General features: G+C 40.7%; 1 protein-coding gene across 3 annotated transcripts in view; it reads right to left on the bottom strand.

Annotated features, from left to right (window-relative positions):
* The window catches only part of DLG2 (discs large MAGUK scaffold protein 2), a 993,549-nt gene that overhangs the window by 812,016 nt on the left and 162,777 nt on the right, over nt 1–18,756 (bottom strand). Inside the window, exon 6 of one of the 3 annotated variants that reach the window (XM_066175626.1) lies at nt 14,859–14,933. The exons of the other annotated variants lie outside the window; for them this stretch is intronic. Within the exon in view, the coding sequence (XP_066031723.1) occupies nt 14,859–14,933 (75 nt within the window). The remainder of the gene's footprint in view (nt 1–14,858; nt 14,934–18,756) is intronic. 3 annotated transcript variants of the gene reach the window in all.

Below are 18,756 nucleotides of genomic sequence, written 5' to 3'. Positions count from 1 at the left end.
CATTAATGAAAATCTAAAGCAAGTCTGCATATAATACTGGTGCTGAAAGCAGTGCCAGCATCATTACACAACTCACATATATACATCTGGGCACAGGCACTCCCAGGGGTCTAAGAAGTCATGTAGCAAGACTAAACTCCAAGCCAATTAGCATGAACTTTTCTTTAAAACTTCCAGAGATAATGCAGCAGATCCTTAAAACCAGCAGGAGTTGGGTACCTAACTGCACTTGATGTTTTTGGAAGTCTATCTCTAAAAAATACAAGCAGCAGCTAATAATATAGCAATTCTATCAAAACAAGCAATTAAGTGTGTCTTGTATGATTTGTTCTCTATAAAAATCATGCTGTTTGTTTACCCAAACTTCTATTACTCTCCAGACTTTACTGATTTCATCTCCGGGTACTTACTCAATTATTTGTTAAGGGATTGAAATCTAATTCATGAGCTACTCACAGTGACACCTAAATCTTTTCTCACAGCCAACCTGTCAAATGAAGAGGATCAGTCAGTATAAAATAGACTATTTTTGCCAATGCATATTACTATACTTGGAGAGTAGAAAGTAACTGAGCTACAGCTCTGTTAAATTTCCCATTAAGAGTTTGCTGAGCCTCCCAAATGATTTTAAATTGCCTACCTATCCTAACTTTCTGCCCTGATTCGACTGAGAAATGTGGTTTAACTACTGTAGTTCCTGACCTTTTCTTCCACAAACTAGCATAGGAATGTCCATCTGCAAAGGCTTAGGCAAAGGTCCTGAAGCTTTGCACAAGGCATTAGGTTCTGTCCCAACCCAGTTTCTTGCTGCTTGCCCAGTTTGTCACTGAAGGTGGAGTTTGTGCCCGTTTTTTGTATGTAATGTGTCTTAGGAGAAATCCTAGCAAATAAACTCAGAAAAAGATAGTAACTCAAGTCCATAAGCATCACCTCTGCTTAGCCTTTTATTACACTTTATACATTATATTACGTTCTGCAATCAGGGGAGGCTTGGTGCCTGTTGGGTAGCGATATTAACTTTGTCATATTGTCACAAACATTTCTGCCACACCTTGAGAAGAGCATAATGGAAAGGGTTGCAGATCTACAGAGGGTGGTGATCCTACGAGCTGCCTGATAAGGCCCTTAGGTACTGGTTCCTGCAATGCAGTTCATGAAAATTACAAATAACAAAATTCAGAAAAAAGCAGCATGTTGGCCAGGAGCAGGGGGAAATGCAAGTTAGAAAGGAGTCAAATGGTTATTTTTTAAATTCCCTGTATCCTACTGCAAGTGCCTGCCTGATCTGTGCTTCTAAAAGAAATCACAACATATCGCCAAAAGCCCTCAACCCTACTCCCATGCCTAAGCTGCCCTTTTGGTAGGGAAGTCTGCTTCATTCTTTTCCCTCAAAAGGTAGATGAAGGCTAGGGTGCTCTCAGTATAACTGCATTCTTGTGGAGAGAAATTCAGAGCTTAGCACAAGCTTCACTCTGGAGAGCGCAATCACCAGCAGCAACAAACAAGGTTCAGACAGAGGAAGTCTCCACCCTCCCTGCAAAATGTGGCCCGTTGTACCTGGAGAGACGAAGGAAGCTTCAGCAAAAAGGATGGGAAATGTACTTCTGGAAAGTCTGGTGCCTGAAATCTTGGAGACATATAAACAGGGGAGAAGGGAGGGATGGGAATGGACATGGGCTTTACGAACTGCCTACTTGGACTTGGAAACTTAAATTTTATCCAAGATGCATTTCAGTCACTGAATTGCTTATGTGGATCCATAGTCCCATGATGCATCCATGTCTGATAGACTGGCAGTTTAAGAGGGTGTCTCATGGGAGCTCATCCTGGGTAGGGAATGGAGGTGGGAACAAGGTGCTGCTTGTTATTCCCCAGCCTTTTCAATTTCATGGCATTTGGGGTCCTCTGGCTCCTGTTCAGAAAGCAAATTAAACTTGAGGCTTCTGAGGGTGTGACAGTATCTTCAGTCAGTGAACAATAAACAGAAAAAGTAAGTCAAGAACAAAGATATAAAGACTGCAGTGGTAAGAACTGAATAAAAGACTGTAAAAAAAAAAAAAACAAAAACAAAAACAAACAAACACACAAACAAAACCCCAAGCATTTACTTTTCTATGCTTTTAAGTCAAGTTATTTTAAAGCAAAAAATTTCAAACCACCTTGAACATTGATAGTTTCAACCTGCATCTATAATACATAGATTTCTGAAGCTGTTCTTTTCTAAAATTCAATTATAAAGTATGCTATTATGCCAATGTTTTGGGTTTGCACCCAAAAACAGAACTCCAAAAAAAAAATGACCTTTTTTCCCATCTCCTGTCTTGTCTCCCTTTGTGCCCTCTCCCCAAAAAAAAATTAAAATGTTGAGTCCTTTTAAGTAAAGTGTTTTTCAATAAATTTTCTTTCATTCTCAGTTTCAAGATAAACAGCACTTAATACGGACCCTGGAAAATTACATATTGAATTTGAAATCATACCACAGTTATGCTGTACTGTACTAACAAATAGAACACAAAGAAATTCAAGATCTCAAGGAAAGCAGCAAGTGTTTGTCCATCTAACTTGGTATAAGCCAAGGGACAGACAGGGTCATTCTTCTCTCAGTCTGTTGAAAGCAAGCCAGAACTCATAAATTCCTCTGGAATAATTTCTGGATGCTTTATCTCAATCCCACTCTGCCTCAGACCAACAATGATGCTCTGCATTTCACGCAAATTCACCAGCAACAAGGACTTCGAAATTAACTGACAATTCTGTTAATTACCTGTGAACCAGAACACAAAACAACTCCCTCTCCCAACAAAGCTGTCCTGATTCTGTAGATTCTCACTACTAAACAAAGTAAACGGAAAAATAGTACTGAACGCCCATGTCCAAAATACCATTTGGAAGTGGTAACATAATCAGATGTGTATGAATAAAGACGTCAAGATTGGTTTAGTAAATAGAACATTCAATATTCTCAATTTTCTTGGATTTTACTGCTTAACAGCAGTTAGGCACACCTAAGAACCTAATAAACATGCAATATGGTAAACTACTACTGTGAATGCTATGAATTCAATTTTTTTCATTTTCAGAGGTGATAAACTGAGGACACCTTTCTACTTTCATTTCAGAATCAATTTTGTCACTGATTTTGCTGGAACAAAAAAAGGTCTTATCCAAAGAACTACCATTAAATGGAAAAGAAATACTGTGAATAACTTTACAAGAGTTTCCAAATTTCATATCGGCCACAATGGAACAAATAAGAGTCAAAAGCAATAGAAAATAAATGAGAAAAATGGAAAGATCTGCTCAAAGACATTTTTTATTTTAGTGGATGCTGAGTTTCCATAGAAGTGTTATTGCAGAAAGTTAATGGCGATTTGAATTTAATGAAGGATAGCGTCAAAAAAATCATTCTAATCGCTCCCTTAAATCTCTAAAGGCAGCCTTCATGCACATATAGTGAGGGGGAGAAAATGCATAGCTGAGCAGATATTATTAAAGTAGAATACATACTACACTAGAAAACTGATAAGCATATACCTGATAAGTAAAACTCTCTTTACTATACTATAGAACTGATAAAGTAAATGCCAAGATTTTGTTATCAAACCAATTCTTTGATTAAATCTTGGAAGTTTGGATACTCTCTTGTGCGATCTTTTAATACTTTTACTATCAAGGGAGAGAGAGAGAAACCAAGCCCTGCCCTGTTCCACTGGTGGGAATCTAGATTTACTTATCTGATAGCAGAGTTTTGTTCCACTCATCCAATTCTTATTTTAAGGAGTTTTGGTCTACCAGAAGTAATGTCCATCTGTACCCTCAAACTTAAGGAGCCATTAAATTCCTGATTGCTGGGAGCAGGAAAGATACTCCAAGGGAAATATTACTCTTACCACACCTTATCTCTAAGCATCAACCACAGACTTCTACCATCTGAGGAGGTGCAGAGGTCCTTTAGAAGTTTTGCTCTCTCTCCTGTGGCCAGTTTTAAGTTTTACAAACTGTTTAAAGTGACTGAGTCTGCTATTGCCAAAAATGACTAAATTTCCTCTTTAGCAGGCAGACCTGGGCTGAACTTACAATCAAAGGCTCCACTGGGCAGATAGGCAACAGATCAGCACACTCAGTTCTGTTTTACAGTAGCAGGGCAAGTCCAGGCAGACTGCAAATACTCAAGTGAGTTGTTCACCTGGCTTTTTTACTGAGACCAATCTTTAAATAGCGTGGAATAAGCTTTATCTTATACATTCATCCAGTAGCAGAGACCAGCACAGGATGGCAGCAGAAGTTAGAAGTGTCTGACAGTGAATAATTTCCAAATTCTCAAGTGGGGTTTTACATGATTGTGTTCCCTGTAGCAGCAGATGACTGGGTTCCCTCTCCTGATCTTTATCCCCCATCCTTCAACCCAGTATTGCCATTCTGCTACTGTCATGACATTTCACTATTTTTAGGTGGCTACCCAGTGTTAGAAATCCCTGTTCTTCACTCATGACTGGATTTTTCTGATTACCCATTCTGCAAGGATACACAGTTTAAAAATAGTAAATGTTTATCCATATAGGAATATCCAAAAGTACCTCAGAAATAAGGACATAGCAGGGAAGAAGAAAATGTGAGAGCTATTCTGTGGGTGAAAAGAGAGCACCAAAATATGGAAGAGCACTCCCTCACCCATCCTTCCATTCCCAAAATATTTCAAGACCCAGGCTTCTCTCAGGAGACCCGAGACTGGTGGCAGAGAAGGGAGTAACACAGCAGTCAGACTGAGAGGCAGGTGGCACAGCAAAAAAGAACAGGAGTGAACACTCACAGGTTTAGATTAACTGGAGATGGGGACAGAGAGTTATTTATGCAGCAGAGATACGAACAACCGGGGTAAACTCAGGAGCTGACACCAGAGGCATGAAAAAGGAGATACTGAAACTTATGTATAAAAATACATATGCATAGTATATACTTGTGGGAGGAAGAGCTTCAACTTTCCTGTGGTTTTGCTCTTTCTTTAATTCTACAGCATTCTATTTTAGACATTTCCACCATACATTATAAACAATTCAGAGGAATAGAGAATGTGCAGCCTCTAAATGAAGCTGCCCTGAGACTCAGCTCTGAACAAAGACAGTGACATTGGAGCAGATTGTAGATCTGACAGTTCCTGCACACTATCACTGTCCCCTTGCTCCTCAGCCAGAGCCCAGCTCACAAAATAACCCAGCAAAGGAGTGGCCCAAGCAGCCAAACTGATGTAGCAAAACCCTCTTCTGAAGTTACACCTGTGATGGTGAATATTTTATTTACATGTCCCTTTCCCTTTCCACAGAAGAGTAATATTCTGTTCTGTCATTCATCATTTTGTTACGAAGTCCCAAGGTTGTTTCAAGAGCTGACCAGCTGCATGGCACAGTAAAGTACAAGGATGTGACACCACGCATGGACTATTAGCTTTATTATGGGTTAATTGGGTTAATTATCCTCAGTGCAGCACTTGTTCCAGAGCTGATACGCTTGGTGTATCCCTACACAATGCAGTCATATTCTCCACCTCTCTGCTTCTCACCCCCTGTTTTTAAAATGGGGATAACAGTTTTTCCCAACTTCTTCACAAGGATCTTGTGAAAACAAATTAACAGGCTGAGATGCTCAGATGCTGAGGAAATCCAGTGAAGCATCCAAAGTAGGAGAGATGGCCCTACTGGGGTTACATGAATAGGTACTATTAGAATGACTGACAGGATGCACCTGAATCTGTAGTTAATGCTAAACACTTCAAGCAAATATTTATCCCTGTCACTTCACATAAAATGATGAGTCTTGATGCAAAAAAGGCAGATGTCCACCAAGAAAAATTCATGCAGGTTCACTGACCCAGAGAGATGGATACAGAAGCTCCAAGAGTCATCAACAAACAGGGCTGAGCACCTTTGGGTTTTGGAGAGGCTCAGATACCAGGAAGGGATGACAGAATTCAGGTCTGTTTGCACAGATAATTGAAGCTTTGGTTTTCAAATCCCTGAAAACAGAGTACATTTAGACCCATAACTCACAGTCTTCCTGTGACATGTAACATCTTATCAATTATATGTTTTACAGGAAATTCATATTCCCTGCTTCCTTAGAGAGCCCACAACAAACCAACAAAGCAAACAAATCCTAATTTGAATTTGTTCACAATTGAAAAAAAAAAAAGGTTCAAACAGCAGAGAAATGAGTACTCTGCAGGGAAGAGTAATTTCTATCAGCATTCAAAGAAGCCTTTTATACTCATTTCCTGTGAAATGCCTGTGCAACACCTCCCTGATATATAAGCTGTCCCAGTCCCAGGACAGGATTCCCGTGCTTATTTAGAGTAGCGTATGAGTGATACCAACCAGGTCAAAGGGAGGACCTCCAAGCACTTCACAGGAGATATTCAGATCTTTCCAGGAATAAATCTTTGCAGAGCACATTTGCTAAGATGGCTGTTTATAGCTATTTATGTGATAAAGAGAGACTTCTATGTTCCCAGAGCCCTTTAAGTGCAAATGACATTATACAGTATGTATGTACTGAATGAAAAATAGGACTTGCAATCTAAACGTACCAATGAAAATGACACTAAAACATATGGTCTATTATGGTTAAACAGATTTTTTTTCAAGGTATTAAGGAAAAAGGCATTATGCATAATACCAGATTCTGTGAGATGTTGTAATACCTCTACACAGCTTGGGCTGTGCCCAGATCCAATCCTGTTTTCATTTGCATTTTGTCTGGAAGTCAGTAGCAGCTCTACCTATCTATTGATGGTAGTAAGGCTCTGCAGAGGGATCCAGACAGGCTGGATTGATGGGCTGAGGCCAGTTGTATGAGGTTCAACAAGGTGAGGCGCTAGGTCCTGCCCTTGGGTCACAATGACCCCAGGCAGTGCTAGAGGCATGGGGCAGAACAGCCAGAAAACTGCCCAGCAGAAAAGGACCCGGGAATACTGGTCAACAGCAGCTGAACATGAGCCAGCATGTGCCCATGGGGCCAAGAAGGCCAATGGTATCCTGGCCTGGATCAGCAATGGCCAGCAGTACCAGAGCAGGGATTGTCCCCCTTGTACTGGGCACTGGTGAGGCCACACCTCAAATCCTGTGTTCAGTTCTGGGCCCCCTCGGTACAAGAAAGACATTGAGAAGCTGGAGCGTGTCCAGAGAAAGGCAACAGGGCTGGGGAAGGGTCTGGAGCACAAGTTATGAGGAATAGCTGAGGAAGTCAGGGGTGTTTAGCTTGGAAAAAAAGAGGCCTAGCTGGGACTTTCTTGTTCTCCACAACTGCCTGAAAGAAGGTTGTAGCCAGGCGGAGGTCTATCTTTTCTCCCAAGTAACAAATGACAGAATGAGAGAGAATTGACACAAGCTGCACCTTGGGAGCTTTAGTCTGGATGGGAGGAAAAGTTTATTAACTGAAAAGATGGTCAGTCATTGGAACAAGTGGCCCAGGGGAAGTGGTGGGATCACCACTCTTGAAGCTGTTCAAAAGGCACATGGATGTGGCACTTGATGACTTGGTTTAGTGGCGAGCAGTGCCAGGTTAATGGCTGGACTGCATAATCTTAGAGGTCTTTTCCAAGCTTAATGATTCTGTGGTTCCAAAGGGAGAGCTATAATGAAATGTGTGTTTGGAGCACCTAGAAGGAAAGTCTTGTGCCAGAGACTTGGGCAACCATGAGAAAACCATGGGATACACCTTCCATTCAGACACTGTGTCAGAGCTGGCTGCCCAGAGCTCCTCAATCATTAGTCAAGAGAAACACAGCCTTCCACAACCCAATCCATCCATACCAGCGTAAAGGTAAACTGTACCTCAAAAGTGTTTATAGCTCTCCAACAACATAAATCTGAACAGATGAAATTTCACTGTCAGCATCACTATCAAATATTGCTGAGCAAAGCACAGTTTCTACCTTTTTTCTGCCACAACTGCTTCCCCCACAAGTTTCTTCTATAGATATTTACTACAGCATGAGGCAAAGTGAGGCCGCTTGCTAACACATAACTAGATATCATGACAGGAGTCACTGACCTCTAAGTAAGAGTCCTACTCTTCCAGTTGAGCTTCTCTTCACCTCTTGGCTACATACATGCATACTTTTTTAAGTTATATGGTCAACTTCTTTGGTTCCCTAAAATAAAAATATTAGAGCACTGCTTCATTTTACACTGCAGCACATCTAAGAGAAAAATAATGAAAACTAATTTGCTGACTTTACTGGGGACTAGAAACACATCTAAGCAGTCATAATAGCCATATTTCCTGGTTATTGCAGGTTGTAAATAATGAGCAGAGCTAACTCTGGTTTTGTGTACAGCGCCATAAGCCCAGAATGTTTGACTCACTCATGTTTGACCTTAGCATGGAATTTCCCATGTCAGGAGAGTGTGGCTTTTGAGTAGCAATATCCCTGGTATATAACCCCCAGGCTAAGTATAGCCTATCACAAAAACTGTACTCCAACAGTGCTTTCCCTCTGGGAATAATAAATAATAAATACTGTAGAAAGTGGATGTGCACATTGGTTTTAAACTTCTGTAACACTGTCAAAAGTGTTGCCTGGCTAAATGAGCACTTAAAACAGAATTTTAAAATAGTGTCCAGAAGAGAATTAAGTGTTGTTTAAATTTTTTTGCTCATAAACCTCATGAGCTGCAATGATTTTAAGTAGTTAAATCTGTATTTACTTTTCCATAAAAGTACCTCTAAGTGATTGCTCTCATACAGATCAATACTAGGTTTCAGCTTAAACAATTTCTACAACCAAGTTAGAAATATTTTGCTCCAAGACTTATGCACTGTTACACTTCTGTGACTGGGACTGCTGCAGAGACATCCTGGTGCTTTCCATAAAACAAAGGAAGCGATAAAAACAGCAAACATCCTATACATAATGTGTGCTTAATGAGATTACTCACTGTAAATAACTCATGCAAAATGTTTCCTGATGATGATGTCAAGCAGCTATGTGGGTCAGTCCGCAGATAATGGTTTTGAGCAGCTTAATGTTTATCATAAAAATTTTTAAATGTATTATCAACTTATCTTTGGAGTTCCTGAGATTGTTTTCCAATTTTGAAACCCTTCCCTAGTTTCACAGGGAACTGCAGAGGGATGAAGGACCACATATGTTATAAATTGGGTATACGTATTTCTTTATCAAAAGGCTATTGCCATTTTAAGAAATCTTCTGTCCCCCTCCTTCCCTACTATTTGATAAAATAGTGGAGTAAATAGCTTCTTTTGCCTTATCTCTCTCAAAATTTGCTCCTAAACCTAATCCCTTCTGTCTACAGATACTCTGTAGCCCATGCCTCTATCTACCCAAGCATGAAGCATTTGCCGCCATGCTGGAACGTGCTGTGGCTTGCTGCTAATCCAACACTACCTTAGTCTAGCTGGAATTTTCCCCACAGAATCCGTAAATCAGATTACAGGAGAGACTCTTCAGCACCTCCAGCTACTGCCAACAACAGTAGGAACAGCATGTTTTTCCCCAGGGAAGGCTAGGGAGGGGTGGCGGAAACAAGAAGGAAGCATCAGAGAGCTATCCAAGGGGAAGGGGGATTTAAGTGGCTGTTTTAAAAAGCAGCTTCATAGCTGGCAGTTGGTGACGGACTCAGCATTGCAGGGTACAGAGAGACTTTTTTGACCACGCCTTTTAAAGAAGTGGACAATAAACTGCACTGAGCACTGGACAAGGAGGGGTACAGGAGACTTAGGAATGAAGAAGATCTGCAGGAATATAGAGACCTAGCAGAAATAAGCATGGCATCACTTTAATACCTCCTTTAAAAAGCTGGGGTTTAGCACTCAGAATTTTCCATTGCCATCAGCACTGAGGTGAAAGACAGAAGAAGCACTGTATTAATAGCTCTGTTCTCAAATATTTCACTTTAGCCACAAAAAACATCCACCACCACCTGGATTGTGAGTGAAATTTATTAGCCAACAGGGGTTTAACAGAAAAAGACTTAAGGCTTAGAGAGACCCTGCAAAATGCATTTCTTGGAGTGCAGAGCAATTCGTTTATTTTATAGAGCACATCTAGACAGGCGAGGATGGGACACCGTTAGGAGGCACAACACTAGTCCCAGGAGAGAGCTGACTCCTGCCAGAGATTTTTATTTCTTTTCTGCTTAACAAAAGCAAGACTGATTTCAGAAACAATTCTTTCAGAAACCTCACATCCATGCTAAACTACTACACAGGCCCATAGCCCTAACCTAAATCAGAATATACGCGTTTCAATATGTTTCTGCTTGGCTCCCTACCATGTCAGAACATTCTTCACATAGAACACAACCTCCAAAACTCACTTGCATCTTCCAAGTCATCTTCCAAAAGTACTAATTTCTTTAAAACAACTCCTGTGAAGTGAATCTCAACACAAAAGGCTGTATTTGTTTAAACCAGGAATGTTTATGGTTAACTCTCCAATCAAGCAGGCCAAATTCAGAATTGTGCAGGGCATTAGTGCATTCCTGTTCCTCCAGTGTTCCCAATCAACTGGGAAAAGAAAAAACAGGAGTGGCTTTATCCTCTGCACACAGATCTATCCCCTGTAAATACAGCAAGAACATATGCAGGTTAAAAGAGGAATGACACTTGCTCTCCTTGTGCTATGGATATAAGCAAAGCAAGGGCCAGAAAGACTGGAAGTTCAGCTGCAGAGCAGCCTGGCACCCAAAACCTTCACTAGATTTCTGCAGAACGTAGCACCTATGGTAATCTGCAGCCTGTGAGCTATGGCAGCAGGTACAGCTGCTGCATTTACCCTGCAAGGACCTTCCTTAGGTTCACCTTCCCTTAAAGTAACTGTCTCCCTCTTCACCTTAAGGGGACAGCTGATGCTGTATGAGGCTCTGCTTAAGGCATGTGCCAGATCCTCAACCTTTTGTGCCCACATCTCTTTTACTGCTCCTTCATGCTGCTTTTCCATGGCAGAGGATGTCCAAAAGGGATTTTTTCCATGGGCTAGAACAGTGGACCAGAGAGTTCTCCTGAGAATGCAGCAGGGAAAAGCAGAGGCATCCTATTAATGCTACAGGGTGATCTAAGGTGAATGCTTGTGCCGAATGCCAAGCTCAAGAAAAGCTGTCAAGTGGGCTAGAAGGAAAGACAACCCCAAATGTTTTTGCAACACAGGTGCAGCTTCTGACACTTATCTTTACATAATGAATCAAGCTAGCAAACAGCCACAGCGATAGGGAGGTTTAGTATGACAGAGAGCAGTACAGTGAACTCCTTTTGGAGTATTTTATAATCAAACACTACGAATCCTCAGGAAGACATGACTAAAAGTGCAAGTGCAGACAAAGCCACCCTTAGGTAATTCCCTTGATTAAAAATCTCAGATGTAAAGTGAATCTAATTAAGGACATTGTAAAGACACAGAAGGGCAGTATTCACTTATGGCCTCTTTTGCAGATGGTGAGTTGCCAAACAGAATTGAGAATCTTAACTGCAAGAATCATCGAGAAATTCAAACAGGATGGTAAATTAGGGATGGCAAAAATCAGACTGTTACATAACAGCAATGCTGCCAGATCTCCTGGTTCTCGCATTAGATGCAAAAGGCACTCCCAAGAGAGGACACAGTGCTTTTTATAAAAAATGCTGAAAAATGAGAGCCCAGACACATGCCATCCTCAGTGACACAGACAGTACAATTGATGAGAGAGGATACCTTTTCTAGCAGTTTGTTTTTCCTTCGTTGTTCAATACTTTTCCCACTACCACTGTTGAGAGACATCCAAATACATGCAGTCACATGCTCATAGAGTTGTCACAACTGGCCAGATGTCTGCGGGTTTTTTTTTCCCCCTACAAGACTGTTACAGGAGGCAATATGCTTTGATGTGTCACTAGAAGTTTTCATTTCATTAATCAGCTTTCTATCAAAATGCTGATGTTTCACAGATATTTTTCTGTGATAAAGGCAAGTCAGTTAAAAAACACTGTTGAAAAAAGATAGGGAGAATATCGACCACTTAGAAGTTAATTTCTGCTTGATTTAATTTTCTCCAACTGTCTGCATTAGTCTCCCAGGAAAATAAGTCTACTCAAGTATAGCAAAATGTGCCTATAAATACCTGATACAGATAAGACAGACAGAAAAATCTGTTTGGCTGCATTTGTTTGATAAAAAGAAGCAGAAGGTACTTGGAAATTACAACTTATTTGCCTTCACTCCATTCAGCCTCTATAATCAAGTAAAAATATAGATAATAACAAGCTTCAAGTAGGCAATTACCTCAAGGACCACATGTTGTACTCCAGAATAAAAAAAAAAAAAAATAGCAATCAAGTGAATGGTTGAAATATATTCTAAGAGAAAGTTGGGGTATTATTTTTTTTCATAGACTCTGAATTGTCTGGGTTAGAAAAGACCTTAAAAGACCATCTAGTACCCACCCACAGACAGGAACACCCTTCACTAGAGCAGGTTGCCCAAAGTCTCATCCAGTCTAATCTTGAGCATTTCCAGGCATGAAGCATTCACAGCTTCTCTGGGCTACCTGTTTTAGTGTCTCACCAACCTCATAGTAAAGAATTCCTTTCTTATGTTCAATCTAACTTCAGCTTAAAAACATCACCCCTTGTCCTGTCGTTAAAGATCCCATTAAAAAGTTTGTCCCCACCTTCCTCAAATGGGGAAGCCCCCTTGAAATGGGGAAAAGCCACAATAAGGGCTCCCTGGAGCCCTTTCTTCTCCAGGGTGAACAGAACCAGCTCTCTCAGCCTGTCTTCACTGAAGAGCTGTTCCAGCCTTCTGACCATTTCCTTGGCCCCCTCTAGACCTGCTCTAACAGGTCCACATCCTTCTTATGCTGGGATCCCAGAGCTGGACACAGCACTGCAGGTGGGGTCTCACTAGAGCAGTGCTGAGGGGCAGAATCCCCTGCCTCACCCTGCTTTGGATGCAGACAAGGAGACAATTGGCTTTCAGGGCTGAGTGCACATAGCCAGTTCATGTCCAGTTTTTTTATCCACCAGTACCCCGAAATCTTTCTCCTCAGGGCTGCTCTCAATTCGTTTATCTCACATCTCACAGAATGTGCTGACACTGGTGACGATCTTGACCCAGGCGCAGCACCTTGCTCTTGGCCTTGTTAAACTTAATGAGGTTCACATCGGCACAGGTCTCCACCCTGTGACAAGCCCCTTTAGATGGCATCTCCTCCCTCCAGCATAACAACTGCACCATTCAGCTTGGTGTTATCTGCAAATCTGCTGGAGGTACACTCAATCCCACTGCCTATGTTATTGATAAAGATATTAACTAGTATTAGTCCCAGAACCAGTTTCCACTCTAGGAGTTTAAAAATAATAACACTTCAAGTTATTCTGATCTTAGGCAATTTCTCAAGCTTATGCAGACAACAAATTTCAGTCCTCGGTTTACCATTTTTTGTGATGATATATTAGCTATGCATGCACATATATATAACCAGAGACAAGCAAAGACTACTCAAGATAAATGTGGGGCTTTTTATGGTTTAAAAAATAAGTATCCTAAAAAAATGCCCAAGGCATTTAAAGCCACTGTGTAAAAAGTCAGGCCATGGTGTTGCATTGAGTGCAACTGCTCGTGACTTGCTAGTAATGTCCAGCACAGTTCCAGCTCTCAAAACATCACACTACCATACTTGTGCTCATGCTGCAACATTCTCAATATAAACACAAAACAACATAATTCACACCACAAGGTCAATTCAAATTCTTGGAGAATGGAAACTAATAATTAGAATGAGTTACTAATAAGTTACTGGCCTAGAGCCTTACCTGGTAAAAAACACGGTAGTTCAACTGTTCAATCGATATTTTTAAGTGGGTCTCATCATACAGATAAACAATAATATAAGCAATTTCAACATAATATAAAGACAACCAAAACCCCAGAGCTTACAATCACTTGCAAGATTAGTGAGAAACTGAGGGAGAGTGACAACTTGAATTCATTTCTCATTCATCTACTCATAAAAGGTGACAAGTTGATAGCTGTGGACCAACATCTTGCTGTGGTCCAGAGCCAATGAAAATGTCAATGAAATCCTGCCAACTCCTTAGGTGCAATAAATCATCATAGCTCTATTAGTCAGCCCTCGAACTTCCAGCACCCAAAGATTCGGCTCTATCTACAATGCATGCTCAGACAAGATATAAAACAATGAGTGTCAACTTGACCACAGCTGGGCTTTTTCCTTCTCAAATATTACTGTATCCTTGATAGTTAAAAGCAAATCTCACTGAAGTCATCTAATTTGCAGGCGGAGGAAAGCATTTACAGCAGAAATTTCCGATAAACTCAGCAGACCAAGTTTCACTCATTATCCATCATCCCAAAAGCTATATTGTTACCTATACTGGGAAAATTTTCCCACTTAATAGTCTGTAAAGCACTTGTAATCATCAGTCTTTCTTCCACGAGAATGTGGAAAAGGAAAGATGCATCTCCCCTTCCCTGCATCACCACCCAGATCTGGACAGGTCCCAGTCACCACACTCAGCTGGAACCAAGTCATAGAAATCAACAGTAACTCCACACTCCCTAAGCTGGACTCCATCCTCACCCTATACCACGATTGTCACTGATCCCCACTGCTTCAAGTTGAATGCATTAAATTCTTGAAGAGTCTGAACCTCTGGAGAAGCACTAAGCCACTAACCCACACATCAACAGTTCAGGCTTCCCACAGAGCTTGGTCTAGACTTAGGACTTATTACTGTTCTTTCTCAAATGGATTCATTATGGAAACTTTACCTGCCCAGGGCTGCTCCAAGCACTGAGACTTACCATTCAGTCCCTCAAATCTTTGTATTAAAAGGCTCAGACTTACGGTAGAGTGCTGAATGGGTATCCAGGCAGGTGTTTCGACTGAGCATTTGTGAGATGGGCATCTGCCATGGCTCTGCTGCAAATAAGTGAAAAGGGCATTATACACAACACAGTACGTGCTGCAATCGCTAGGCACAATGGACTCAATTCCAGAGGGAGCATCTAGGAGTCTGCTCCTAGTCATCGCACCTCACAAAGTCATTTTCCACTGTCATGTAGGAAGAATAATCTGTGGTTTGCAGGACCAAAAAGGCCTCCTGAGTTGTCTATTAGTTTTGCACTGAAGTTTTTGGCTATGTGGATGGAAATACATCCACTATCAACCCCAAGCATGAGCCATCTGCCTTCCCTCCACACTGGAGCATTCAGAGAACAGCGGAGCATTAGTGAGCAGGTAGAGATTGGGTTTTTTCCCCCATTTCATGGCAGGATGCATTTTTTCCATGATGTCCTCTTTGAACAAGTGATAGATGCAGCTTGAAAACCCCATCAGGGCTATTTTCTAGGAAGAGTAAGTATGTCCCAAATTTTTAGGGCATGTTTCTTTTCTGAGCAGAATGCTCTGCTTGCTCCCCAGATTGGTCCCTGGAGAACAAGAGGAAGTAGCCAAGACTCCTGCAGTTCCCTGAAACTTTGCAGAACAAAAAAAGTGAGGGGTTAATTTAAAGTCTAATGTTCCACATGGCAGTGCAAGATGCAACCATCAAGGCTTCAGGCTGATTTTCCTGAAATTTCCCTTGCATTTGCTGTGATTCAATTACATTTCGGCCAAGGTTTGGAGCCCATCAGAATGAATTGCACAGCAGACTGGGTCAGAGTCCCTGAAGAACAGTTCAGAATAAATTCTGGTGTCTGCCACCATTACTCTCAGCATTTCACATAAGAGTCACACTATTATTTAGCTCCCTGAATTGGAGAACTCTTGTAACCAGGTATTTTCCTGAAGCTGGAAGTAGTATGGGGAAAAAAAAAAGTTTTCTTCTTTTTATTTTCATTTAAGCCAGATGTGCCACAAGCAACTACATTGCAATTTTCTTTTCCCCACGCTGAGAGTAAAGGAGAGAAACCTCAGCAAACACTAATGATTAGATTTCACATGATTTTCAGTTTTGAGCCTAATTTAAGAACTACTAGTGTTTCATTCTTTATCTACAAAAAGTTAACATTTGTAAAGCAGTGCAGTACTATTTCTACAAGTAAAAAAAAAAAAGAACAAAATGTGGATATCAGATTAAGCTTTGTATTCTGCAAAACTTAAAGCTGATTATCTTTTACATTTTCAATTAGACAACTTTAGTAAATATTCAGAAAAACAGCTAGCAAGCAAGAATTATTGTATTGTATTGAAAGTTTAGAAAGTCCTGTTTAAAAGGATTTGAAAAGTCACAGCTATCATGGCACCAGAATCCTGCAGATGTGTGTTATCTCCTGTAGGGAAGAGATGAATGCAACAACAAACTATGTAATCCTAACAAAATAATAAAATTATAAATGAATTCTGATTAAAAAGATGGTATAAAACACTAGTAATTATTTTTTACTTTAATAATTGTATACTTTTGGGTTTTATTCCAAGGCAAGTTAAAGGCAAGGAAATCAATAATGTGCTTTGGACTGAAAACAGTTTTCTGATTGAAAAGCCTCATCTTACAGAGGAAAGTATGTACAACTCTGTCAGGGGACTTCTCAAAAAGACTCCTTATATTTTTAAGAGGATACTTTTGCAAAATAAAAGCTCCAAACCTCATAGCAGGAAGGGCTTATTCTCTTCAAGCACTCGTCATTAAGATTCATACCTAAATTGTCCCAAGGCCTAGAATCCCCTGGCACTTGTGCATATTCAAAGGTCAAAGAGACAGCAGTAACTGAGAATGGCTCAGAGGCAGCAGCTCTACAGAGTTCCCAATTTTTCAGGGCAAGAGCTGGGCTGGTTGTTCCTCTGGGATGTAGGGTGACCTGCAGTGTTTGGCCTTTCACAGCTGGATATTTGAATTACTGTGCTGGTAACACAACATCGCACTGGTACTGTCTGAGAAATGCATGTAGTTCAAGGGCAAGGACTGAACACTTTTCTTCCACAGCTTTTTAGGGATTTGGAGTTGGATTCCCTATGAAAATTACAGCTTATTTTTATTTGAATGATCACTTCTTTTTGCCTTGTGTAAAAACCAATGCTTTTCACACCTTTCATATCTTAGACCCTCACCTAGTTGAAACAAATCTTAGATATAAGGTTATATATCAGCTGTTGGTAACACTTCTCTTCACAAATGCTCAGGGTTTTTTAATAGTCAAAAGCTCCAACGTGTCACATTTAGAGAAACCAATTTAAAAAACAGCGAAAAAGTCAGCACTACATAAAGTATTCTGCAGGCACAGGCAATACAAGTAAGTATAGGAATAAATACATTGGCAAATATTTACAGGCTGTAGAAGGAATTAATTCAATTTGATTATTACTGCGAACATTTTCGTCAGCTTAGGAGTTTGGTAAGCAAAAAGACTACAGACCTTGGCCCACCACTACACTGAAAAGGTAAAAATCTCAAAAGCGATGAAAATCCATAGTTTAAAATCGTCTTTCTTCAGAGGAGGACAGAAGCACCTCTAGTTTGTTTTTCATGTTTGTTAACAGAGGTATGCAAATATATCTTGCCCTGCTGTTCGGGAGAATATGTTCCAATAAAAGTTTTCTTCATCTTAATTGGAAAGAGAGGGGCTGTATATCTCTACAGCTTATGAATGAGTGATTTCCAGATCTTGCTTTACTCCCTTTCTTTGAGGATACTCGGCCCCCTGGACTAAGCTTCACCCTTGAGACAGCTTCAACACAGTGACAGACAAAGCCATCCAGGCAGAGACTTTACCACAGCTTAATGAAATCAAAGCCTTCAAAATACACAATAAGATAGATCTTCAGCTTGTGTAAATTTTGTATAAAGAGACCTTGGGACACAAAAGAATAATTTCATTCTCATTGCTGAATTCAGCATCATTCACAGCTCTTTTTCTGGGTTGATGCTTCAAACGCTTGATAAATTGCACAGCAATGATACAGTCAGGAAGCAATGAAGCGATGGCTGAAGTCAGAGATGCTACCCCCACATTCAGCTAGAGACAGTGCAGTTTCTTCTCTGGAGGCCCTGACACACGTAATTCCCAAACCGACAGGTTCACCAAACCTCCAGAAATGCAGACCCCTTGGGTAACCAGCAGGCAGAAAGGCGCCAATCTCAGGAAACAAAAAACAAGGTTGCAAGCCCTTCAGAGTCCATGCACAACACCTGCCTTCCTAGCAAGCAACCCTTAAGCAAGCTTCTTTCTTACATGCTTTTCTCAGTCAGGTGTTAAAATAGCTGACTGCTACCAGCACTGTTTAGAAACATCAGTATAATGTATTTGGAAATGCATTAACACAGTGCAGAGTGGTAGCACATCAGTGCCCACAGCAATACTGCAGAGGGAAATAACTGCACGTTGAATATTGAACTGGAAGGTGAGAGCTTTGTAGCACTGCACAAGAGAGGTTTCAGATAATAGAGATGCAACTGCACCTCAGCAAGCTCTGGGTAAGATTTCAAGGAAGAACTCCTCTTTTGTGTTGAGTGACTTCAGGAGCAAGTAGGTATAACTTATCACCACTTTCTCATAGGCAGGGAGGGATTTTTATATACATAAAGTATCAGTATCAATTCCAAATTTGGATGGCTAAATATTAACATGATTAAGTCTGGAGACACATTCAGAGGTAGATCTTAGCTCTGCAGGACGATGGAACAAAATCCAGAAAGGATATTTAGGAATATAAAGGTTCAGGGCTCATTGAAGTACAGCACTTTCTAAGATATGCCTTGATATTCTTTCTCAGAGAAGACATTGCTGATGAAAGTCAAAAGAAG

This window comes from Chamaea fasciata, unplaced genomic scaffold, assembly GCF_029207755.1.
Source record: "Chamaea fasciata isolate MVZ Bird 193981 ecotype frontalis unplaced genomic scaffold, bChaFas1.0.hap1 SCAF_2, whole genome shotgun sequence".
Classification (NCBI taxonomy): Eukaryota; Metazoa; Chordata; class Aves; order Passeriformes; family Sylviidae; genus Chamaea; species Chamaea fasciata.
This window is presented reverse-complemented; position numbering and strand designations above follow the sequence as displayed.